The 26,901-nt window shown below is 43.0% G+C and overlaps 1 protein-coding gene across 3 annotated transcripts in view; it reads left to right on the forward strand.

The window, feature by feature from the left end:
• Positions 1–24,183, forward strand: part of LOC106569082 (translation initiation factor eIF2B subunit gamma) — a 48,826-nt gene extending 24,643 nt beyond the window's left edge. For 2 of the 3 annotated variants that reach the window (XM_082960856.1, XM_014140067.3), the window contains exons 7-12: positions 1,980–2,113; positions 2,236–2,426; positions 2,693–2,755; positions 6,756–6,904; positions 10,058–10,161; positions 23,999–24,183. In XM_082960856.1, the coding sequence (XP_082816982.1) occupies positions 1,980–2,113; positions 2,236–2,426; positions 2,693–2,755; positions 6,756–6,904; positions 10,058–10,161; positions 23,999–24,051 (694 nt within the window). In that variant the 3' untranslated portion in view covers positions 24,052–24,183. Of the gene's footprint in view, positions 1–1,979; positions 2,114–2,235; positions 2,427–2,692; positions 2,756–6,755; positions 6,905–10,057; positions 10,162–16,808; positions 17,027–23,998 lie in introns of all 3 variants that reach the window. The other variant, XR_014380323.1, reaches the window with a different exon arrangement.
• The last annotated feature ends 2,718 nt before the right edge of the window (positions 24,184–26,901 follow it).

Genomic DNA, 26,901 nt, shown 5'->3' on the forward strand with positions numbered 1-26,901 from the left:
TGCTCGTGTTTTATGTTTAATGTATATCAAATTAGTTTTTTAAGGTACCGATAACCATCCACATAAATGTGAATACAATGTATTGCTATACGCAGGTGAAATATTGAACAGCACCTTTCTTGCCAAGGTTCATGCGTGTTGAATTTGAGTTAATATGAGAACAGGCTGTGACTATGGAAAGGCTTTGAGGCTGGTAGGTATTGTTGTCAGGTGTTAATTTGTTTTACAATGTGCCACTTGAGCAGTTTATTAGGCTTTTAGCCCCCTTGTGCGTTAGTGTCAGAGGTACACCTCAATCACAACTGTGTTGATCATCTCACTTCCTCATACTTCTGGTTTTCTTTTAAACTGCAATCACTTTGGACCAATCAGAAAGTCTGTTTATTGCCCACAATGGGGCAACTTTTTGGGGTTACCATATATAATAGGACCACCGCCATAGACTGACATGTATCTTCCAACATATTGAAGTCATTTAATGGATCTCTGTGGCCACCACCACCAGATTAAATGGTTCACAATTTAAAAGATGTACTGGATCATTAAAATCAAGGCCAAGCAATTGAAGGCACTGTTAGATGCTTAGACCACTTAGTTGAAGTGCGTCCCACTTTGATAAATGTACATCCTATTGATGTAACCTATATTTTTAGTGGTGTTACATTCATCTACTCACATTCTCCTGCCCATACATCCTAGGCAGGGGATACTTCAGAACTGGGATGGGGACAGAACAGGGCTTGAATGAGAAATGGGTCTAGTAATTGCTAGCCCCCACCCTCCTGTTCTTACCCCTCCCCTCCCGCCACCACCAGCAAGACCAAAAGCAGCAGCACAACCTCTTCCTCCACCCACCCACCCCCCAGTCCAGTACCTCAGTTTGTCCCCCCGTCCCTTTTGTGCTTGTTAAACTGGCATTGTGAGGAGACCCAACAGCTCCTTTAAGTGGTGTTGAAAATAAGTGCAGGTGGCATTAATTGGGGAGTGCATTGACTCACTCACTCGCCCGGCCCACTTTCTCTCCAAATAGGAATTTTCTAGTCTGGGTTTACATAAATACTCTGCATTGCAGACACTTGTTCCTGCTGCTTCCCATTGCTTTAACATTTTAATTCACCAGTCATCCTGATATAAATATAATTTAATGTTATCTGCCACCCAGACTCGGGAGACCTCAAAAGCACTAACCGCTTCTTTCTTTCTCGCCCACATCAAAGTAGGTGGACTTGTTTTTTTTGTCCCACTTTTTTTCATGTTCTCTCCTTTTCCTCCCTCACTCTCTCTCTCTCCACCTCTCTCTCTCCATCTCTTTCTCTATCTCTCCCTCTTGAAGCTGCTCTGCTGTGGAGCGCTCAAGGAGAAAAATGGACAGAGTAACTGTTGTTGCTTTCTCTGCATTCAGATGGAAATTCTAATCTCCCTTAAAAGAAACTAAAAAGAGAGTGAGAGATGGAGAGGGACATTGAGTGCAGTGCAGGAGAGCGGAGAAGGAGGAGGAAGTTAAATTGCCTACTGGGCTTACATGGTAGTTTGAAACCATGATTCAGCCTAATCTTTTTTAACCTGTTAGGAAACCCATGAACGTGTACACTGTGAAATGATTGTGGTTGTTTCTTTCTTTTCTGGTTAGCGGTAACCCTCAATGAGCAGAGATGGGCCTAGAACTTGTGAAAGCGTTCAGTACATGGTCATTAGCCATGTACACTCAAAGGCATTCCCCCCCTTCTCACCCCCTCTCCCTACTTCCTACTTCTATCGTTTTGATTGGCCATGAGGAAATATCTGAATCAACATAGAAATATTCTGAGTAGAATTGCCACGGTCAAATGTTTTACTCATTCTGATTCTATGCTATTACTTTTCAAAAGAGTTGGGAGTCAAATGTTGGACTTAATGAGAGTCAAATGTATTTTTTACTTTCAATGAATGTACATATTTCAACAACTGAGTAAGTATTGTATTTTGTTTTTCTCTCCAAGGTCTGTCTCTTCGATTCGGGGAGAGTTAATCCCGTATCTTGTCCGCAAACAGTTCTCTAAATCCATGACCTCTCCGAATGTCAACGATGAAGCTGATCAGAACCTTAAGAAAAAGGATGGCAATCCAAACTTGGGTAATGAAACTATACTTGAACATTTTAAGAGAGTTTCCATAGCGAGGTTGTAACTCACTTCATGCACACACACACACACACATACAAACTCAACTGTGTGTATCTGCTGTCTGTGTGTGTAGAGATTCAGATCTTGTCCAGGGATGAGGTGCTGCTGCAGCTAACCCGGGAGAGGTCCTGTTGGAATGACCATCGTGGGGACATGAGTGAGGCCTACCACGGAGGACGCCTGCGCTGTTACGTGCACATCATGGACGAGGGCATGTGTTACCGCGTCAACACGCTAGCGGCCTACATCGAAGCCAATCGCCTGGTAAGTGAGAGAGTGAAACTAGATGTACTAAACGTGTACTCATCTGTTTCGGACTGCTTCATGGCTAGCATGCTCATCTCGTACACTGCTTTCTTTACCTGCCACATCAAACTAATAGCCGGCTCTGTTAGTAACCCTAACTTACAACTTTTAGATGTGATTAATATGACCTTTTATCTGGTGAGGAACATGCTCCCTGTACATTACTGGCATTATTGTTTTATCCTCTTCAATGAACATGTATGCTATAATGTCTTGTGTTCCAGGCCCCTAAGCTGTTTGATGAGCCTGCAGTCCATCCATCAGCAGCGATATCTGTGCGCTGTCTGGTGAGTAGCTAGCCTAGTAGCTAGATGGGTGGTTCTCTTAGACGTCTGGTACAATGTTTATTTTCAGACTGCATCCATGAGTCTGTGTCTGAGTCATTAGCAGGTTGTAGTAGAATGAGCGTTGTGAGTGAGGATGCCATTAGATTGAGTGTGTTTTGGTGAGTCACATGCTATTCTTATTAGTTGTCTATGAGGGAAGATGCTCTAGGTGTGTGTCATAGGGGATTAAGGAGCATAAGAGGCAGGGGAGGCCACTAGCAGAGGCCCTCAGCTCCTCTTGCCCTGTTCAACAGTTGGGGACTTTTGGCCACTACACCTCTTACAGATGTAGGATCTTAATTTGAGACAGTTTGCTACAGCAGGAATATAATCCTGCAGCAAAAGGAAATGTGAATTTATTATGTGGATTATAATTATAATTTCAAAGTGTAAATTACAAACTTCAGAAGCCTTTTTAAACCTCAAATACATTAAAAGTTCCTGCATTTCTGGAAGGTTCTGCAACAGGATGATCAAATTAAGATCTTACAACTGTAGGTTGCCTCTCCACAATCTTTATGATCAAACTGCTCTCCAAACTGTCAAACTTTTGAATTCTAAAGTATAATCCTACTGTTGTTCTGTCTTTCCTATCATTCACAAATATATATATATATATATAGTATAAACTTAGCAAAAAAAGAAACGTCCTGTCACTGTCAACTGCGTTTATTTTCAGCAAACTTAATGTGTAAATATTTCTGTGAATATAACAAGATTCAACAACTGAGACGTAAACTGAACAAGTTCCACAGACATGTGACTAACCGAAATGGAATAATGTGTCCCTGAGGAGGGGGGGGGTCAAAATCAAAGTAACAGTCAGTATCTGGTGTGACCACCAGCTGCATTAAGAACTGCAGTGCATCTCCTCCTCATGCACCAGATTTGCCAGTTCTTGCTGTGAGATGTTAGCCCACTCTTCCACCAAGGCACCTGCAAGTTCCCAGACATTTCTGGGGGGAATGGCCCTAGCCCTCACCCTCCGATCCAACAGGTCCCAGACGTGTTCAATGGGATTGAGATCCGGGCTCTTCGCTGGCCATGGCAGAACACTGACATTCCTGTTTTGCAGGAAATCACGCACAGAACGAGCAGTATGGCTGGTGGCATTGTCATGCTGGAGGGTCATGTCAGGATGAGCCTGCAGGAAGGGTACCACATGAGGGAGGAGGATGTCTTCCCTGTAACGCACAGTGTTGAGATTGCCTGCAATGACAGCAAGCTCTGTCTGATGATGCTGTGACACACTGCCCCAGACCATGACGGACCCTCCACCTCCAAATCGATCCCGGTCCAGATTACAGGCCTCGGTGTAACGCTCATTCCTTCGACGATAAACGCAAATCCGACCATCACCCCTGGTGAGACACAACCGCAACTCGTCAGTGAAGAGTACTTTTTGCCAGTCCTGTCTGGTCCAGCGACGGTGGGTTTGTGCCCATAGGCAACGCTGTTGCCGGTGATGTCTGGTGAGGACCTGCCTTACAACAGGCCTACAAGCCCTCAGTCCAGCCACTCTCAGCCTATTGCGGACAGTCTGAGCACTGATGGAGGGATTGTGCGTTCCTGGTGTAACTCGGGCAGTTGTTGTTGCCATCCTGTACCTGTCCCGCAGGTGTGATGTTCGGATGTACCGATCCTGTGCAGGTGTTGTTACACGTGGTCTGCCACTGTGAGGACGATCAGCTGTCCGTCCTGTCTCCCTGTAGCACTGTCTTAGGCGTCTCACAGTACGGACATTGCAATTTATTGCCCTGGCCACATCTGCAGTCCTGGCATGCAGTCCTGGCATGCCTCCTTGCAGCATGCCTAAGGCACATTCACGCAGATGAGCAGGGACCCTGGGCATCTTTCTTTTGGCTTTTTTCAGAGTCAGTAGAAAGGCCTCTTTAGTGTCCTAAGTTTTCATAATTGTGACCTTAATTGCCTTCCGTCTGTTAGTGACTTAACGACCGTTCCACAGGTGCATGTTCATTAATTGTTTATGGTTCATTGAGCAAGCATGAGAAACAGCGTTTAAACCCTTTACAATGAAGATCTGTGAAGTTATTTGGATTTTTACGAATTATCTTTGAAAGGCAGGGTCCTGAAAAGGGACAATTCTTTATTTGCTCTGCGTGCGTGCGTGCGTGCGTGTGTATATACAGTGCCTTGCGAAAGTATTCGGCCCCCTTGAACTTTTCGACCTTTTGCCACATTTCAGGCTTCAAACATAAAGATATAAAACTGTAATTTTTTGTGAAGAATCAACAACAAGTGGGACACAATCATGAAGTGGAATGAAATTTATTGGATATTTCAAACTTTTTTAACAAATAAAAAACTGAAAAATTGGGCGTGCAAAATTATTCAGCCCCCTTAAGTTAATACTTTGTAGCGCCACCTTTTGCTGCGATTACAGCTGTAAGTCGCTTGGGGTATGTCTCTATCAGTTTTGCACATCGAGAGACTGACATTTTTGCCCATTCCTCCTTGCAAAACAGCTCGAGCTCAGTGAGATGGATGGAGAGCGTTTGTGAACAGCAGTTTTCAGTTCTTTCCACAGATTCTCGATTGGATTCAGGTCTGGACTTTGACTTGGCCATTCTAACACCTGGATATGTTTATTTGTGAACCATTCCATTGTAGATTTTGCTTTATGTTTTGGATCATTGTCTTGTTGGAAGACAAATCTCCGTCCCAGTCTCAGGTCTTTTGCAGACTCCATCAGGTTTTCTTCCAGAATGGTCCTGTATTTGGCTCCATCCATCTTCCCATCAATTTTAACCATCTTCCCTGCCCCTGCTGAAGAAAAGCAGGCCCAAACCATGATGCTGCCACCACCATGTTTGACAGTGGGGATGGTGTGTTCAGGGTGATGAGCTGTGTTGCTTTTACGCCAAACATAACGTTTTGCATTGTTGCCAAAAAGTTCGATTTTGGTTTCATCTGACCAGAGCACCTTCTTCCACATGTTTGGTGTGTCTCCCAGGTGGCTAGTGGCAAACTTTAAACTACACTTTTTATGGATATCTTTAAGAAATGGCTTTCTTCTTGCCACTCTTCCATAAAGGCCAGATTTGTGCAGTATACGACTGATTGTTGTCCTATGGACAGAGTCTCCCACCTCAGCTGTAGATCTCTGCAGTTCATCCAGAGTGATCATGGGCCTCTTGGCTGCATCTCTGATCAGTCTTCTCCTTGTATGAGCTGAAAGTTTAGAGGGACGGCCGGGTCTTCGTAGATTTGCAGTGGTCTGATACTCCTTCCATTTCAATATTATCGCTTGCACAGTGCTCCTTGGGATGTTTAAAGCTTGGGAAATCTTTTTGTATCCAAATCAGGCTTTAAACTTCTCCACAACAGTATCTCGGACCTGCCTGGTGTGTTCCTTGTTCTTCATGATGCTCTCTGCGCTTTAAACGGACCTCTGAGACTATCACAGAGCAGGTGCATTTATACGGAGACTTGATTACACACAGGTGGATTCTATTTATCATCATTAGTCATTTAGGTCAACATTGGATCATTCAGAGATCCTCACTGAACTTCTGGAGAGAGTTTGCTGCACTGAAAGTAAAGGGGCTGAATAATTTTGCACGGCCAATTTTTCTGTTTTTTATTTGTTAAAAAAGTTTGAAATATCCAATAAATTTCGTTCCACTTCATAATTGTGTCCCACTTGTTGTTGATTCTTCACAAAAAATTACAGTTTTATATCTTTGTTTGAAGCCTGAAATGTGGCAAAAGGTCGAAAAGTTCAAGGGGGCCGAATACTTTCGCAAGGCACTGTATGTATATATATGTGTGTATATATATAAATAAATAAGAGTTTGATTTTTACACTGGAAATTTGACTTACTGATATAGTAAACTGTAGGAAGGGAACAGATGGAAGTGTACATTCTGGTGTGGTCTTTTCGGCCTATGATCTCTTTTTCCTGACAACGTTCTACCACGTCTGGTTATTGTCTGCCAGATTGGTGCTGACAGCATAATAGGAGCATCCTGTCAAATCTCAGACAAGGCATCCATCAAAAGATCAACGATCGGCGCGTCCACCACCGTCAGAGAGAAGGTCAAAGTAACCAACTCCATCATCATGCACGGAGTTACCATCGAGGAGGGGTTAGTAGAGTCTACTGTATACAGATTTGGACCATTTCTTCCACTGTGTCCTTAGACTTTAGAAGCTGTGATCCCAGGACATTTTACCAGGTAGTCACAGATGACACTTTATGGTAGAGAGAAAGCAGTGTAAGCAACACTGTTATTTCCATTTGGAAAAGACCGGGTAGTAAACTCCCTTCTCCAATTATGCCCAGTATAGTTTTAAACCACAAAGGGGAATCATCAGGTTTTAGAGGCCAGTGTGTATGGATGACTCCGGAGTATATGTGTGTTTTGGTTTTACTATCTTTGTGGGGACCAGAAGTCCTCACAAGGATAGTAAAACAAGGAACATTTGCACAAGTGGGAACATTTCACTGGTCCCCACAAGCAAAATGCTTTTTTAGGTTTAGGATTAGAATTAGGAGTTAGGGTTTGGGGTTAGGTTAAATATTAGGGTTAGGGTAAATAGGATTTGGAATGGGAATCAGTTGTTTGGTTCCCACAAGGATAGTAAAACAACCGTGTTTGTGTTTGGGTGGGCTGCAGTGCGAGGAGGGGACTGACTGCCTGAGGCTTGTTTTATGTGATATCTGGGGGAAACAGAGAACACTATGTTGACAATGTCCATTGGTGTGCAGTGAACCATAGCACGCTTACAATGGCATACATAAACACATAGGTGATGAATATACATGGTTAAACTATGCTGTAGCTAGATTCTCAGCAACAACAACAACAAGTGGAATTTCTTTTTTCTTTTTTTAAAAACTTTTACCTCAGTTGTCTACCTTTTTTAAAGTGTCATATTCAACTATTTATTGTGGGTGGATTGCTGACTATGTAAACCTACTATGAATAGTTTTTGGGTTTTTTTCAGTCTAGCATTGGGAGACATTTTTAATTAAAGTATTTTCACTCGTGCTGGCTGGTTGAAAGGATGTCCTGGCTGGTGATTTGAAAACTGCAAGCATGACATGAATCGCAGGAGAGAGGCCACTGAGAAGTAGAAAAGGAGCCTGTTATTTTAAATTCAGACATCCTCAAATCCTGGGGAAGAGCTTTATCTGGCAGAGTTGGGCTTTAGCACAGTCCCTCTTAAAGACAGGGAGGCCTGAGCCAGCGGGGGTACCCTCATGTCCGAGTTAGTGCACGCATAAAGAGAAAGAAAGAAAGAAAGAAAGAAAGAAAGAAAGAAAGAAAGAAAGAAAGAAAGAAAGAAAGAAAGAAAGAAAGAAAGAAAGAAAGAAAGAAAGAAAGAAAGAAAGAAAGAAAGAAAGAAAGAAAGAGAGAGAAAGAGAGAAAATAGGAAAATAAAGAAATGGCAATTATTTTGCAACATAAAAAAAAATGTAAAAGGGGATTAGCAAATCCCTGGCATGTTAAAGAAGGCACTTGCATTTTTTGTCCCCTTTGTTTGCATGTAGGAGTGCTTGTTTACAAAGCAGAGGCTATTTGGGGGGGCTGCGGTCGAGGTCGCAGGGAGGCAGGCGGAGGATGTGGGTGGTTGAGGTGTGGGGGTGGGGGGTCACAGCGAGGAGGAGCACAGTGTCAGTAATTAGTGGTGTTTCAGTTGGGCTTCTTTGGTGGTCTCTCTGTTTAAAACTCCAATCCTTGTAATCTCCCATTGCCATCAACCCCCCAGCCGGTTCCCTCCCTCCCTGCTACCCCCCCTTCCTCTCCCTCCCTCCAACCCTACCACCACCACCTGAACAGCCCCAGTGCAGCAGCAGCCAATACAAACCTGCCTGTGTTAGTGGCTGCAGGGCCAAGCTCGTCAGTCTCTCTCGGAGGGAGAGACATGCATGTTGCTCCCCAGCCCGCCCCACAGAGCTCACTCTGTTTCTATCCTCCAGAGGAGACTTTATGGTGGCCTTAGTCCGGACTGCCAACCCAAGTGGTGCAGAGCATCAACCATCCCCGGGCAGGGTTGTCGGTTCCCCAGCTATCCTAAACTAACCCAACACAGCACCACCACCTCACAGACTTTCCATCTGTTGATATTCTGATTGTTAGCATGCCTTTGCCTGCCACCCAGGGTCTGGAGTTTCACTATGACAGTTACACGGGGGAAGATGAGATTATATCCTGAATTGAGATTCATTGATAAATTCAGGATTTTCTCTATTATTGATTAAATAAAATCATACCAAACTTTAGTTAAACATTTAACATCTCAGTTTAAATGTAGAATAGACACAATCAAGGTAAAGAAGGAACAATTAGATGTTTAAAACATGATATTAACAGTTAATGAGGAATTTGAAAGTTCACGGTCTACTTACCATAGAGAATTGCTACCCCACTCAAATGAATGAGTATACTGCCTACCTAGACATCACATAAGCCTAATGTCTGAAACCCACTATTTAGACTGAGCTCAGTACCCATAATAATTATAACATAGGATCCAGAATGAGGGTTTATTTTGACATGGGGCGTTTGCTTGGTCTCAGCCTTGATGAACACCTGTCTATAATGTTTTGTCACCCCCTGCCCTCAACAATATAAAAAATAAACCTGACGATATCGAATACCTAATATTCTAAATGTTGATGATAGTGTTTCATTTGCACACACACAAGGTAGAGGCTGGTGTTTTTCTTTAATATGTAGGCTAATCTAGTTTCTTGAGGAAAATAAAACAAGACAGCTGAAAACTCTGAGGGGTCATGTTTCCTTTAAGGGAGGGGTTAGAGGCAGGAAAGGACAAGGCCCTCCCTCTGCTGTGCAATTAGCTGAAGACATGAAAGAGAAATTTCATTGTAAATATGTTCTTCATGCTCCAAGAAAAAAAAGCTGGCCTGGCCCAGGCATGTTAAGTAAACATCAAACTGTGCACATAAAGTTATAAAGTTTTATGGTGCCAAAGTGATCCCATGAAAGAGTGTGTGTGTGCGCGTGCGTGAATGAAAGCCTGTGCAGTTGAAAGCATCTTCTCAAATATTGCATCCAGAAAATGTCCTCCTTGAAAATGAAGCCTGGTCGAGTAGATGTTCAAATATAGTACACAGGATTTTAATTTTGCATTAGGTCAGAGAGCAAGTGTCCAATGGCCAGAAATCAACTCTTCTGCGATGTCTTCGCAGGTACCCACAATCTGCACAGAGTGATAGTGTACTAGTTCTCAAGGGGACGTCTGGTTGATAGTGCTCTGTGTTTGTTCTACAGGTGTAACATCCAGGGCAGTGTGATCTGCAGTAATGCTGTGATCGGCCGTGGTGCAGACATCAAATATTGCCTGGTAGGGAGTGCCCAGCGCATAGAGCCAGAGGGTGAGCATACTACTGCATATTACTGCCTCACCTCACCTCGCCTTGCCATCACACACTCAAGTCCCACTCACCTCCACTTTATCCAGCAACAGTAGGGTTGCAAAATTCCAGTAACCCAAAATTCCTAGGTTTTCCAGAAATACTGTTTGTAAGATTCCAGGAATAAGGACGTAGAGAATACGTAGGAAATCTGGGAATTTGGGGAAAGGTACCTGAGTTTTGCAACCCTAAGAAGCAGGAAATAACACATGTTACTAGCCAAAGTAGCATGTGTGAACTTGTGTGGGTCAGTGTTTATGTGACTGATGCGTTTTATTCTACGCTTTCTTAGATCGCATTAAAACTGAACCCTCTGTGTATAATTGAGCTTTTACTTTTTGTATATTCCTAATCCCCTTGTCTATACTCCCTAGATGGAGCTGGGGGGGGGGGGGGTGTTCCTGTGATTTAGTCAGTGTGTGTTTTTGGGATTGGGGGGTGGTGTGGCTGAGGAGGGGTCTGGGGGCTGTTGAATTCCGGGTGGTCCTGGCCTGTTCTCTAACCTCTCCATCAATGACACTGCCAGAGGCGCCCCTAAAATGTCCAGGGCCTGCTCAGCCTAATTGACTGAACAACAGGGTGTTGCTACACCACGGCCCCCTGCACCAAATACTGCAACATTACCCCCCTCCCAACCAACCCCCTTCCATCCCTCCCCATCCATGTTCCAAGTTCTCAGCCCGGCCCAGTTATCGGAGTGCGACTGGACCTGATTAGCCTGCCGTAACCTGGAAAGCACTGGCTTATGGAGCGGCTCCCAGAAATCCCAAATTACAAGCTAGACCCTTGTACTTCCCACACATTCAGCCCCACAGCCCAGCTCAACACAGCCCAGCACAAACCCCCCACACAAATCCTTTTAAGTTTAAAGCACAGAAAGAGAGCACAATTCAAAGATATCCCTGAAAAAAGGCTAACCGAGTCTGTAACAGAGCAGAGGTTAATGTAACCTATCATTATAAAAGCATTACTTATAATAACTGCAATAAATGTCTCGAAATAGCCTGGAGGATGACAACAACCGCTGTCTAAGTCTACACTCAAAAGCCCTTTGATTTCATCATATCAAAGCTCCAATTTCCCGTTCAGTTTGAATGTTCTTAATCTTAATGAATTAAAAAGTAACATCTTTTTTTCTACGGACTGGCTGCGATTCCGGATTTTCTGAAACCTGGAAGTTTTCTGCGCATGTTTGGGATCCGCTGAGCGCTTCCCCATCAGAGTCCTTTCAGCTACTGCTCAGTGCTCATTCTCTCTGTGACTCCGTTGCTGCTTCTTTCGAACAAACTTAGTTCTTTGTCTGTTGTAGCAGTAATCAAAGCAGACATCAGCACGACACAACAGGCAGTCTAGCGATTTCATGTTCTTTTTTCAGGAGGGGAGTTAGCCTTCATGCAGCTATTTAGGCAAGTTATATGTACACAGCATATCAACAAGCAAGACGCAGACAGGCAGTCAATAGTGATTTAAAGTGCTAACATTAGCTATTGTAGTTATTTTTTCAGCAACTCTGACTATATGCCAGCATAACTATAAAGATTACATCACACAGAAGGCGGAGACATAAACTGAACAAGTTCCACAGACATATGACTAACAGAAATGGAATAATGTGTCCCTGAACAAAGGGGGGGTCAAAATCAAAAGTAACAGTCAGTATCTGGTGTGGCGACCAGCTGCATTAAGTACTGCAGTGCATCTCCTCCTCATGGACTGCACCAGATTTGCCAGTTCTTGCTGTGAGATGTTACCCCACTCTTCCACCAAGGCACCTGCAAGGTCCCGGACATTTCTGGGGGGAATGGCCCTAGCCCTCACCCTCTGATCTAACAGGTCCCAGACGTGCTCAATGGGATTGAGATCCGGGCTCATGGCAGAACACTGACATTCCTGTCTTGCAGGAAATCACGCGAAGAATGAGCAGTATGGCTGGTGGCATTGTCCTGCTGGAGGGTCATGTCAGGATGAGCCTGCAGGTACCACATGAGGGAGGAGGATGTCTTCCCTGTAACGCACAGCGTTGAGATTGCCTGCAATGACAGCAAGCTCAGTCTGATGATGCTGTGACACACTGCCCCAGACCATGACGGACCCTCCACCTCCAAATCGATCCCGCTCCAGAGTACAGGCCTCGGTGTAACGCTCATTCCTTCAACGATAAACGCAAATCCGACCATCACCCCTGGTGAGACACAACCGCAACTCGTCAGTGAAGAGTACTTTTTGCCAGTCCTGTCTGGTCCAGCGACGGTGGGTTTGTGCCCATAGGCGACGTTGTTACAGGTGATGTCTGGTGAGGACCTGCCTTACAAAAGGCCTACAAGCCCTCAGTCCAGCCTCTCTCAGCCTATTGCGGACAGGCTGAGCACTGATGGAGGGATTGTCCGTTGCTGGTGTAACTCGGGCAGTTGTTGTTGCCATCCTGTACCTGTCCCGCAGGTGTGATGTTCGGATGTACCGATCTTGTGCAGGTGTTGTTACACGTGGTCTGCCAGCCGTCCTGTCTCCCTGTAGCGCTGTTTTAGGCTTCTCACAGTACGGACATAGCAATTTATTGCCCTGGCCACATCTGCAGTCCTCGTGCCTCCTTGCAGCATGCCTAAGGCGCGTTCACGCAGATGAGCAGGGACCCTGGGCATCTTTCTTTTGGTGTTTTTCATTAATTGTTTATGGTTCATTGAACAAGCATGGGAAATGGTGTTTAAACCCATTACAATGAAGATTTGTGAAGTTATTTGGGTTTTTAAGAATTATCTTTGAATAAGGGGTCCTGAAAAATCGGCGTTTCTTTTTTTGCTGTTTTATATATCAGTATACATGCATACAGTGCACTCAAAAAGTATGCAGACCCCTTGACTTTTTTCACATTTTGTTACATGACAGCCGTGTTCAAAAATGTTGTAAATAGTTTTTTTCCCTCATCAGTTTACACACAATACCCCATAATGACAGTTATAAAATTTTAAAAAACTGAACTATCACATTTCCAATAATGTTCAGACTCTTTATTCAGTACTTTGTTGAAGCCCCTTTGGCAGTGATTACAGCCTTGAGTCTTCTTGGGTATGATGCTACAAGCCTGGCACACCTGTATTTGGGTAGTTTCTCCCATTTCTTCTCTGCAAATCCTTTAAAGCTCTGTCAGTTTGGATGGGGAACGTTGCTGCACAGCTGTTTTGAGGTCTCTCCAGAGATTTTCAATCAGGTTCAAGTCCGGGCTCAGGCTGGGCCACTCAAGTACATTCAGCGACTTGTCCCGAAGCCACTCCTGCATTGTCTTGGCTGTGTGCTTAGGGTTCTTGTCCTGTTGGAAGGTGAACCTTCGCCCCAGTCTGAGGTCCTCAGCGCTCTGGAGCAGGTTTTCATCAAGGATCTCTCAGTCCTTGCCGCTGAAAAACATCCCCACAGAATGATGCTGCCACCACCATGCTTAATCGTAGGGATGGTCCCAGGTTTCCTCTAGACGTGACGTTTTGCATTCAGGCCAAAGAGTTCAGTCTTGGTTTCATCAGACCAGATAATCTTGTTTCTCATGGTCTGAGTCTTTAGGTGCCTTTTGGCAAACTCCAAGCAGGCTGTCATGTGCCTTTTACTGAGGAGTGGCTTTCATCTGGCCACTCTACCATAAAGGCCTGATTGGTGGAGTGCTGCAAAGATGGTTGTCATTCTGGAAGGTTCTCCCATCTCCACAGAGGAACTCTGGAGCTCTGTCAGAGTGACCATCGCGTTCTTGGTCACCTTCCTGACCAAGGCCCTTCTCCCCGGATTGCTCAATTTGGCTGGGCGGCCAGTTTTAGATAGTGTCTTGGTGGTTCCATACGTCTTCCATTTAAGAATGATGGAGGCCACTGTGTTCCTGGGGACCTTCAATGCTGCAGAAATATTTTGGTACCCATCCCCAGATCTGTGCCTCGTCACAATCCTGTCTCGGAGTTCTACGGACAATTCCTTCGACCTCATGGTTGGGACCTTATATAGACAGGTGTGTGCATTTCCAAATCATGTCCAACTAAATCAACTAAATGTATTGAAAATGTATTAATTTTCTAAGGTTTACCATAAGAAATGAACAGAAAGCATCAGTGATTTGTGTTTCCTACAACTTTCTGAAGAGGCAACGAGAATGCCCCTTGTTTGTCTGTGTGAAAACAGTCTCTGGTAGATAGATAGAAAGTATTCTATGCTTAACTGGCAGAATGATATCATGATTATTATTATCAATCCAGTGGGTATTTGGTTTGCAAACTCATGTGTGCTACAATAACACTGCTAAACACAGCCTCTTGCTTCGTGCTCAATTGAATTAAAGGGTAAAAAAAAGTACATTCTCAGCTTTTTCCCAGACCTCAAAAGTGATGTCTTGATGTGGTTTAAACATTGTTGTGCACTTAGAACATCTAATGTTGTTTTTGTGTAATTTTGAGAGTGGAAACCTGAAATAACTGTGAAAAACAGAAACCTGGGAAAATGTGGGCTATTTACTTAATTTTTCTGCTTTAATAAAATAAATAAAACATTTCTGTTTTAATAAAATACATAAATCAGTCAATTGAAATAAATAAACTAGGCCCTAATCTATGGATTTCACATGACCGGGCAGGGGTGCACCCATAGGTGGGCCTGGTAGGGCATAGGCCCACCCACTTGGGAGCCAGGCCCAGCCAATCAGAGTGAGTTTTCCCCCACAAAAGGGCTTTATTACAGACAGAAATACTCCTCAGTTACATCAGCTGTCCGCGTGGCTGGTCTCAGACGATCCCGCAGGTGAAGAAGCCAGATGTGGAGGTCCTGGGCTGGCGTGGTTACACGTGGTCTGCGGTTGTGAGGCCGGTTGGACATACTGACAAATTCTCTAGAACGACGTTGGTAGAGAAATAAAAATTCAACAGCTTTAGTGGGCATTTCTGCAGTCAGCATGCTAATTGCACACTCCCTTCAAACATGAGACATCTGTGGCATTGTGTTGTGTGACAAAACTGAACCTTTTATTGTCCCCAGCACAAGGTGAACCTGTGTAATGATCATGCTGTTTAATCAGCTTCTTGATATGCCACACCTGTCAGGTGGATGGATTTTCTTGGCAAAGGAGAAATGCTCACTAAAAGGGATGTAAACAAATTTGTGCACAAAATTTGAGAGAAATAAGCTTTTTCTGCGTATGGAAAATGTCTGGGATCTGTTATTTCAGCTAATTAAACACGTGACCAATATTTTACGTTTATGTTTTTGTTCAGTATAAATTGTAAAGTCATGACTTTCTACACAATATAACACATTTTTCCAATCTGAGTGTTAAAGTCGATAAAGTATTCAATAATTTCACTGTGTATTTTGGATAGAATCATGGCATTTAGAATGTACCAGAGGCCAGCAAAATAGAGCTAATGCAAAAAATGAACCTGGCTGTCTACTTTTTCTGGTACACTTTACTTTACTTGACACCCAGCGTCATATGTCATAACAGCTGACATACCTTATAACCTGTTTATAATATGGTCATAACACTGTCATGCCACATTTAGACCTGTTGTGACATCTATTGCATTATTTTACGGCTGGTTATGACACCTACAGTACCTGTGAAAATGTTGGACACACCTACTCATTTCGAGGGTTTTTCTTAATTTTTTACTGTTTTCTACATTTTTTTATAATTGTGAAGACATCAAAACTATGAAATAACACATATGGAATCATGTAGTAACCAAAAAATGGTTAAACATATCAAAATATATTTTATATTTGAGATTCTTCAAAGTAGTCACCTGGAATGCATTTCAATCAATAGGTGTGCCTTGTTAAAAGTTAATTTGTGGAATTTCTTTCCTTCTTAATGCGTTTGAGCCAATCAGTTGTGTTGTGATGATACCTTGGTATACAGAAGATAGACCTATCGGGTAAAAGACCAAGTCCATATTATGGCAAGAACAGCTTAAATAAGCAAAGAGAAACGACAATCTATCATTACTTTAAGACATGAAGGTCAATACGGAAAAATTCAAGAGCTTTGAAAGTTTCTTAAAGTGCAGTCGCAAAAACCATCTTGAAACTGGCTCTCATGAGGACCGCCACAGGAAAGGAAGAACCAGAGTTACCTCTGCTGCAGAGGATAAGTTCATTAGAGTTATCAGCCTCAGAAATTGCAGCTCAAATAAATGCATCAGAGTTCAAGTAACAGACACATTTCAACATCAACTGTTCAGAGTAGACTGCGTGAATCAGGCCTTCATGGTCAAATTGCTGCAAAGAAACCACTACTAAAGGACACCAATAAGAAGAAGAGATTTGCTTGGGCCAAGATGCACGATATTAGACTGTGGAAATCTGTACTTTGGTCTGATGAGTCCAAATTTGAGATTTTTGGTTCCAACCGCCGTGTCTTAGTGAGACGCGGAGTAGGTGAACGGATGATCTCCGCATGTGTGGTTCCCACCATGACTCATGGAGGAGGAGGTGTGATGGTGTGTGGGTGCTTTGCTGTTGACACTGTCAGTGAATTATTTATAATTCAAGGCACACTTAACCAGCATTGTTACCACAGCATTCTGCAGCAATACGCCATCCCATCTGGTTTGCTCTTAGTCCCACTCTCATTTGTTTTTCAACAGGACAATGACCCAACACACCTCCAGGCTGTGTAAGGGCTATTTGAACAAGAAGGAGAGTGATGGAGTGCTGCATCAGATGACCTGGCCTCCGCAATCACCTGACCTCAACCCAATTGAGATGGTTTGGGATGCGTTGGACCGCGGAGTGAAGGAGAAGCAGCCAACAAGTGCTCAGCATATGTGGGAACTCCTTCAAAACTGTTGGAAAAGCATTTCAGGTAAAGCTGGTTGAGAGAATGCCAAGAGTGTGCAAAGCTGTCATCAAGGCAAAGGGTGGCTACTTTGAAGAATCTAAAAAATATTTTTTTATTTGTTTAACACTTTTTTGCTTACTACATAATTCCATGTGTTATTTCATAGTTTTGATGTCTTCACTATTGTTCTACAATGTAGAAAATAGTAAAAATAAAGACAAACCTTTGAATGAGTAGGTGTGTCCAAACGTTTGACTGGTACTGTACATATTACATGCAACCTGAGAACAGTGGTTCTCGTATACAGAAATGCTATCCATATGAAGCAAAGAGCAGTTGCTTAAAATATAAATCACCTGAAGCAATTGCTCCTCAAGGGGCTCAGTATGCCTCTGAGCACCATCCGTATCAGGTGGTTCGCCTCTCTCATCAGAGGATAAATGAAGAGCACGGCTGGTAAAAGCATTACGCCTCCACTCACGAAGCAGTTAGATGGAAGTGTCTGTCTTCTGTAGAGAGAGACCACCCTGTCAGGCAGCCACAGACAGACTTAAGTCTGCTGACTGCGCAGACAGGCAGGCAGTCTGATGGTGGTGGGACTGCAGGTGTTGCTGCTGCTTCATAAAGAAACCAGACTGTTCTCCAGGCTTCTGGGATACAGACACGCCCTTCTCTCCTCCACCTAGCCCTCTCCCTCACTGTCTCTTGGAAATACACTGCTCTCCTGGTGTTCCATGCTCTATTTCTCTTTCCTTCAAACTCTGAATGCAAAAACAGAGCCTTTCGAATTCCTTCACACTAAAATATGTCTTTATATGGATCATGAATCACTTTCCCCACAGTTTAGTTTGGATTAGTTGTCTTTGTCTGGATGGATAGCAGGCTCGCCTCATGTTTGTGTTTCAAAAGGCTGTTAGGCTTCGCCGTTATGTGAAGCAAGGAATGATCTGTTTTCACCTTGTTTTTGTCCTAAAATCCTAGTCTATCAGCTATATTTAAGTGTGGATTTGTCACATCATGAAGATATATACTTTTTGTCTGAGTTGAGCATGTTAACTACCTTATGACATTTAATTTCTGCTTGAAAAAGCACTTCAAAGACCAGAACATGACTTCAGTCTATCAAACACTTGTTTTACAAAAAGGTCATTCCACCTCAAAAAGCACAAGAAATTGGATTTTGACACCCATCATCTCAGATTGTTTTGAAATCGCTTCTGTTAGAAACGGATAACATTAACATTCCTGCAACATTATTTTGTTGAAATATAATTTGTTTCCTGAGAAATTAAGCTAATTTATTGCACCCAAATGACCCATTTTTAATGTATAAGATTCCTATAATATTCAATAAATATAGTACCTAACATCTGATTTGGACCGAACTTGTAGGTAACAATGAGTTAGAGATGACTAATCCAAAGAAATGGTAAAAAGCCATCCACGGGACCACACCCCACGCCAATCCCACCCCAACAACAAGTATACAGTATCAGTTCTTAATATCTGATAAGTAGTATGGAGCTTATTGTTTCTTCATCCTATGTATTGTATTCTCAGTTAATTTGGTGATGATTTTCTTTTCCTGTTCAGAAAATGTTTTATTTGAATTATTGAATTAGTAATTGTTAGGTTCATGTCCCATCCTATTTCCTCGAAGATGGCGCCGACAGATATGGCAGCTCTGCTTCTAGCTCCTAAGCAACTTAGGAGCAACCTAAGCAGTATTTTGTTTATTTGTGTGTTATTTCTTACATTGTTAGCCCAGAACATTTTTTGTGTTATTACATACAGCCGGAAATAACTTTTGGATATCAGAGCGGCAGTAACTCACCAGCATTTATGACCAGAAATACAACTTTCCCGAATTGTGTATTTTGTTCGTACCCCCCAGTGCAATTGAACTTATCCCAGAGGCTGCTCCAAGACACCGCCGGCAGAGAAGAGGTATTCGGAGTGGAATTCTAGTCGTACTCAGGAGGCGTGTACACCACCCAGACGAGCTCATTGTGAGGATCTCCTTTCAGAGAGACATCAGGGACTGTAACATAGTCTTTTTCACTGAATCTCTCCGGATATACTGTTCTCATCCATACAGCCAGCTGTGTTCTCACTACATTGCACAGACAGGAATAAAAAACTATCCAGGAAGAAGAAATGCGGTGGTGTATGTTTCATGATTAACTACACATGGTGTGATTGTAATAACGTAGAGGAACTTAAGTCCTTTTGTTTACCCGACATAAAATATCTCACAATCAAATGTCAACCTTATTACCTCCAAAGAGAATTGTAGCTGGGGATTTTAGCAAAGCAAATTTGAGGAAAATGCTCCCGAAGTTTTATCAACACATTGCCTGTAGTACTCGTGCTACAAAAGCTCTTGACCATTGTTACTCTCCCTTCTTGGATGGCTACAAGGCCCTCCCTGCCCTCCCTTCGGCAAATCAGATCATGACTCCATTCTGCTCCTCCCATCCAATAGGCAGAAACTGAAACAGGAAGTGCCTGTGCTAAGGTCTATTCAACGCTTGTCTGACCAATCAGAATCCATGCTTCAAGATTCTTTTGATCACGCGAATTGGGATATGTTCCAGGTAGCCTCTGAGAATAACATTGATGTATACACAGACACGGTGACTGAGTTCATCAGGAAGTGTATAGGGGATGTTGTTCCCACTGTGACTATTAGATGGCAGCATTCGTGCAAAACTGAAAGCGCAATGCACAGCATTTAACCATGGCAAGGTGACTGATAGATATGGTTGAATACAAACAGTGTAATTATTCCCTCTGTAAGACGATCAAACAGGCAAAACATCAGTACAGAGACCAAAGTGGAGTCGCAATTCACCGACTCAGACACGAGACGTATGTGGCAGCGTCTACAGACAATCATGTATTACAAAGGGAAACCCAGCCACGTCGCGGACATGAACGTCTTGCACCCGGACAAGCTAAACACGTTCTTCGCCCGCTTTGAGGATAACACAGTGCCACTGACACGGTCCGCTCCCAAGTACTGTGGGCTCTCGTTCCTCGGCGTACACATCACTGACAATCTGAAATGGTCCACCCACACAGTGTATTGAGGAAGGTGTGACAGCGCCTCTTCAACCTTAGGAAGCTGAAAGAATTTGGCTTGGCTCTCCCAGAGTGTGGTGCGGTGTGCCCAACGCATCACCGGGAGCACACTGCCTGCCCTCCAGGACACCTCCAGGACACCTACAGCACCTGATGTCACAGGAAGGCCAAAAAGATCATCAAGGACATCAACCACCCGATCCACGGCCTGTTCACCCCGCTATCATCCAGAAGGCGAGGTCAGTACAGGTGTATCAAAGCTGGGACCGAGAGACTGAAAAACAGCTTCTATCTCAAGGCCATCCAACTGTTAAATGGCCATCACTAGCCAGCTACAACCGATTACTCAACACTGCACCTTAGAGGCTGCTGCACTATGTACATAGACATGGAATGACTGGTCACTTTAAATGGAATACTAATCACTTTAATAATGTTTACATAGTGTTTTACTCATTTCATATGTATATACTGTACTCTACTGTAATTGAATCAATGCCACTCAGACATTGCTTGTCCTAATATTTATATATTTCTTAATTTCATTCTTTTACTTTTAGGTTTGTGTGTGTTGTTGTTGTGAATTGTTAGATACTACTGCATTGTTGGAGTTAGGAAAACAAGCATTTCGCTGCACCAGCAATAACATCTGCTTAAATGTGTGTGACCAATAAAATGTGATTTCAGTTCATTTGATTTTGACATTACCAGGCTCTGACCAGTATATAAAGCTGGTTTAGAGAATGCCAAGAGTGTGCAAAGCTGTCAGGGCAAAGGGTGGTTACTTTGAAGAATCTCAAGTATAAAATATATTTTGATTTGTTTAACACTTTTTTGGTTACTACATGATCCCATATGTGTTATTTTATAGTGTTGATGTCTTCACTACTATTATACAATGTAAAAAATAGTCAACATTTTGAAAAACCCTTGAATGAGTAGGTGTGCCCAAAGTTTTGACTGGTACTGTATATATTTCTGTATTTCATTTTCAATACATTTGTAAACATTTCTAAAAACACTTTCACTTTGTCATTATGGAGTATTATGTGTAGATGGGTGAGAAATAAAATCCATTTAATCCATTTTGAATTCAAGCTGTAATGTATAAAAAATTGGATTAAGTCAAGGGTTATGAATACTTTCTGAAGGCACTGTATAACATTGAGTTACACAATCCATTTTTAGATACTTTAGGATGACTTGGATATGAAGTGTAAAAATTCTAATATACAGTGCATATTAGAATTAGAGTTACGTTACAGCCTTATTCTAAAATAGATTCTATATATTTTTCCTCATCAATCTACACACAGTACCCCATAATCACAAAGCAAAACGTTTTTTTTTTTTGCAAATGCGTAAAAAATCTAAAACCGATACCTTCTACAAATAAGTATTCAGAGCCTTTGCTATGAGACTCGAGATTGAGCTCAGGTGCATCCTGTTTCCATTGATCATCCTTGAGATGTTTCTACAACTTGATTGGAGTCCACCTGTGGTAAATTCAATTGATTGGACATGATTTGGAAATGCACACACATATCTATATAAGGTCCCACAGTTGACAGTGCATGTCAGAGCAAAACCCAAGCTGTGAGCTCTAAGGAATTGTCCATAGAGCTCCGGGACAGGATTGTATCGAGGCACAGATCTGGGGAAGGGTACCAAAAAATGGCTGCAGCATTGACGGTCCCCAAGAACACAGTGGCCTCCATCATTCTTAAATAAAATAAATTTGGACCAAGACTCTTACTAGAGCTGGCCACCCGGTCAAACTGAGCAATCAGGGGAGAAGGGAATTGGTCAGGGAGGTGACCAAGAACCAGATGGTCACTCTGACAAAGCTCCATGGTTCCTCTGTGGAGATGGGAGAATCTTTCAGAAGGACAACCATCTCTGCAGCACTCCACCAATCAGGCCTTTATGGTAGAGTGGCCAGTCGGAAGCCATTCCTCAGTAAAAGGCACATGACAGCCTGCTTGGAGTTTGCAAAAAGACACATAAAGACTCTCAGACCATGAGATATAGGATTCTCTGGTCTGATGAAACCAAGATTGAAATATTTTACCTGAATGCCAAGTGTCACATCTGGCAGAAATCTGTCACCATCCCTACGGTGAAGCATGGTGGTGGCAGCATTATGCTGTTGGGACGTTTTTCAGTGGCAGGGACTGAGAGACTAGTCAGGATCAAGGGAAATAAACAGAACAAAGTACAGAGAAATATTTTATAAAAACCTGCTCCAGAGCACTCAGGACCTCAGACTGAGACGTGGGTTCACTTTCCATCAGGACAAAGACCCTAAGCACACAGCCAAGACAACGCAGAAGTGGCTTTGGGACAAGTCGCTGAATGTCCTTGAGTGGCCCAGCCCGAACCCGATCGAACATCTCTGGAGAGACCTGAAAATATCTGTGCCGCGACACTCCCCATCCAACCTGACAGTGCTTGAGAGGATCTGCAGAGAAGATTGGGAAAAACTCACCAAATACAGGTGTGCCAAGCTTGTAGCGTCATACCCAAGAAGACTTGACGCTGTAATCCCTGCCAAAGATGCTTCAACAAAGTACTGCATAAAGGGTCTGAATACTTATGTAAATTAGATTTCCGTTTTTTTTTTTGTAATACATTTGCAAAAATGTCTAAAAACCTGTTTTTGCTTTGTCATTATGGGGTATTGTGTGTAGATTGATAAGGGGGGAAACAATTTAATACATTTTAGAATAAGGTTGTAACGTAACAAAATGTGGAAGGAGTAAAGGGGTCTGAATACTTTCCGAATGCACTGTAGATACCATTGACTTGCATTGGGAATTGTTTTACAAATGCTAAAAAGTTATCATTTGAAACAGTGGCCGACTGCATACACGGTAAGGAAACCAATATGTAATTTGGGTAAACTATCCCCTTTACCCCCCCCCCCCCCCCCATGTATTCAATGTTTTTTCAATGTATAGCAGGAACAGCATTATCTAATGGTCAGACCCCGGTAATGCCAGGATATAGGATGGGTAATGAACCTATTAACAAAGACAGTATTGGTATTTATTACCAGGGGGAAAAAATCTCACCAAATTCACTGAGAACAAATTAAATAGGATGAAGAAACATTACTCTGAGCCTCGGCTCCATACTACTTTTCAGACCTATAGAACTGTTGGGATTTGATTAGCGTGGGGTGTGGGAGTCAGTGGGTGGCTTTTGACTTTCTTTGGATTCCTCATGACTTACTCGCTGTTAAAATAAAAACGTTTGGTCCAAATCAGATGTTGGGTACAATATTTATTGAATATTATATAAATCCTATAAATTAAAATTGCCAATTTGGGTGCCATCAGTTAAATGATATTTCAACAAAATAATGTTGCAGGAAGGCTATTCTTATATTTCTATTATTATAATTTGTTTGATACTGCCATTTTCTCCCAACTTCTTGTCTCCCAACTTCTTGTCTCCTCGCTGCAACTCCCCAACGGGCTCGGGAGAGGCGAAGGTCGAGTAATGTGTTCTCCGCAAACATAACCCGCCAAACCGCGCTCCTTAACACCCGCCCGCTTAATCCGGAAGCAAGCTGCACCAATGTGTGGAAACACTGTTCAACTAATGACCGAAGTCAGCCTGCAGGCGCCCGGCCCGCCACAAGGAGTCGCTAGAGCACGATGAGCCAAGTAAACCCCCCCCACAGCCGAACCCTCTCTTAACCTGGCTTATATTTCTTACTACAGAAACAATTTCAGAACAATCTGAGATGGTGGGTGTCCTGGCTTGAGTAAATGACATGGAACAACCTGAAACCAATTAGCTAGTCTATTGCTACACCTGCTGAATACCAGGTTCTACAGAAGGACAAGGGGTCATAATCTTCTATCTCAAATGTCTAATTGTGAGTGCTTTCTTCTCACTCTGTAGCGGAAAGGACTAATGAGGTGATTGTTGGAACTGACCAGCTGATGGAGATCTAGACCAGGGGGAGACTGACTGAACGACCAGTCCTACACATTGCTGACAGATCCAACAGAAACCACAGCAGTGAGGCAAACTAACTGACCACCAGGCAGTGATGGTCCATTGTCTAAATAAAGCAACTTTATTTATCCCTAGGCTCAGTTTCAGTGGTGTTCTTTGTGTGAATCTTGTCTGTTGTTTCTGGGTGATTCTATAAAGTTTTGTTAGGTGTTTGTTCAGTCAGTGTGTTCTCATCTATACATGCATTCCTCCACACAACTATTCAGCCTAGGAGTCTGTGTGTTCGTGCTGTGTGGTGCAGCAGAGGACCAGAGAAGCACAATGGGGGTTAAGTTTATTTGTACACAAAAATTGTGGGCCGGACCACCCAGTGAGATCTCATCAAGTAACACACAATCCCTCCCACTTTCACAAACTGATAGAAACATAAGAGTTGCTCTCTTTGTTTTTCATTTTCCTTCTTACTCTTTGCTGTCAATGATTTATTGCATTCCTTTGCCAGCTCATTTCTTAAATTACAGGTCTGAAGTTCCTTATTGACGAATGACAGATCTCCAGGAAGATGCTCTGTCTTCATCGTGTGATTTAGTGGCCTGCTTTATAGTGTGTCTGTGACCAATAGAAGTCATTTAGTGTCATTGGGAGAGTAGTTATGTCTCTTGTCTTTTCTCATCTTTCCTCTTTTGATTTTGTCATTGGTGACGCTAGAATAATTACTTAACTTTTAACTCACTGTTGCTTTTTCATTTTGTCATCCAGAAAATGGATTCAAGTCCCGAAATAAAAGTTACTGTAAACTTTATTTCTGTCCTAATCAAAACTCCCAAACACAATCTTAAAGACCCCTGTTTTGTGGCCATTTATAGACATAAATAAATGGTTATTCATAAAATAAAGATCAAAAGTGCCATACAAACAATATTATAATTATCACAAAACATTTTTTGATTGTTTTTCTTCCTGCTTTAAACTTTAACCCTTTGAGCAGCCTCTGACCTGAGCATCAAGTCAAGTTTATGAGATCTGGCATGGGTTGTTTTGGAAAGCCAGGTTTGTATATTTATACAGCAGCCTACTCTGAGTCCCTGTGGCTGTGCTGGTTTGGTTAGGGGCTATCCAGCGCTGTGTTCAGCGTCCGTCCCCACCCCTCTGGGCCAAATGTGACAGATGCTTGTGTTTTCCAGGGTTCGGGATCAGATGTCATCCAACATATCATATATCAGCTGTCTCTGGGTAGATCTGGGTTAGTCTGCAGGCCCAGGCTGAGTTAGTCTCCATAGGGCTATTTGTTACTATGATATAACAGGCCCTACCACCATGGACAGACTATGAAGGGTGAAATTGATCAGAGTGTTCGTTCAACAGAATTGGGGGACTTTTTTGAAGTGATGAAATCAAATGTCCATGATATATGTTTACTAGATCTACCGCTGTAATTGTTTGTTGATTCCCTCTGTCCACACCTCTCCGTACCTCTGTGTCAGCTCAGCTGCATAGTGTGAACATTGGCAGGCTCTCTCATCCAAATGAAGATGCTAATGTTAACAAGCAGGCAGTGGTTCAATGTGCCTTTGGCAGTTACTGTAAGTAGTGTAAGTGCAGTGGTACTTGCGAAGCCCATGGTGGCATAAATCATGAATACATGATATAGACAGTGATATAAATACTGCCCAGGAGCTGGTCCAAGAGACTGTATCCCAAATGGAACCCTATTCCCTATTTAGTAGTGCATTGGGGACGCAACTACCGCCAGCTCTGGTGGAGCAGTACCCTGCCCTGGCTTACTGGGTGGTGGTCACACTGACCACTGATTGCATGGAACTGCCTTCCATCTCATAAAGCGCAAATTAACAGCAAACCTGGTTAAAAAAACAATGTGAGGCAACACCTTACGGCACAATGCCTCTCCCCCATGTGACCTACTTTTTGTGTGTATGTATTGCCATGTGTAACTGAAAGCTGCATACTCACACACGCACACTACATGTTAATGTTTTTAAATGTGCTGTATGTAAATTGTAAAGTCTGTTGTCTGTGATGTATTTTTTGATATGAGTAGTTGTCGCCATTGGCATCGGCTAATGAGGATCCTAATAAAATACAATAAAACCAAACGGCAGCTAGGGGAGAGAAGTTTCAGGGCTTGGAGCAAAAGAGGCCGTCACCCGCTCTGCTCAAAGGGAGGAGTGTGTGGTGGGGTGGAGTTTGGGACTTTGAGGGTGGGTGCAAGGTAGGTGGGTGGTTTTGGGGCTGGAGGGCTGAGCGTGTTGGAGGGTGAGAGACTGGTTAGGCCACCCAAGTGGCAAAAACCTGCGTGTTTGTTGCTGACCCCTACACATTAAGAGAACACTTCCTCCGTTTGTCTTCTGTGTTCTTGAGGCACAAACCAATTTCCTCCCTTTTTGCTGCACTATCATTTAAGACACTGCTGCGTCCCCCATGCCTCCCTCCAGCCCCACGCCCACTGCCAAGGCACAGACACACACACACACACACACACACACACACACACACACACACACACAGTATCTTTAAGCAACTCAACAGAAAGAACACTTGCATATGCTACTTTTACAAAGGCTGTGTGTGGAGGAAGTAAGAGATTCATGTAGGGGATAATAAACTATAGGAACATGTGAGGCACACTTATTCAGATGTCTCAGTAGTACACCACCGTGGCTTTCAACTAGCTACTAAACAAAGCAGTAGGTTTGATCATTATCAACACCACAGTGCACAGCTTTTGTCACCAGCTAATGTCTTCAATTGAGTCAGACAGACAGCTAGTCTGGATCATTCTCTGTTTTTGTAAATTACTATTTTTATTTAGTGCTACCAGATCAAAT

The sequence above is a fragment of the Salmo salar genome, chromosome 14, assembly GCF_965601325.2.
Source record: "Salmo salar chromosome 14, fSalSal1, whole genome shotgun sequence".
Taxonomy (NCBI): domain Eukaryota; kingdom Metazoa; phylum Chordata; class Actinopteri; order Salmoniformes; family Salmonidae; genus Salmo; species Salmo salar.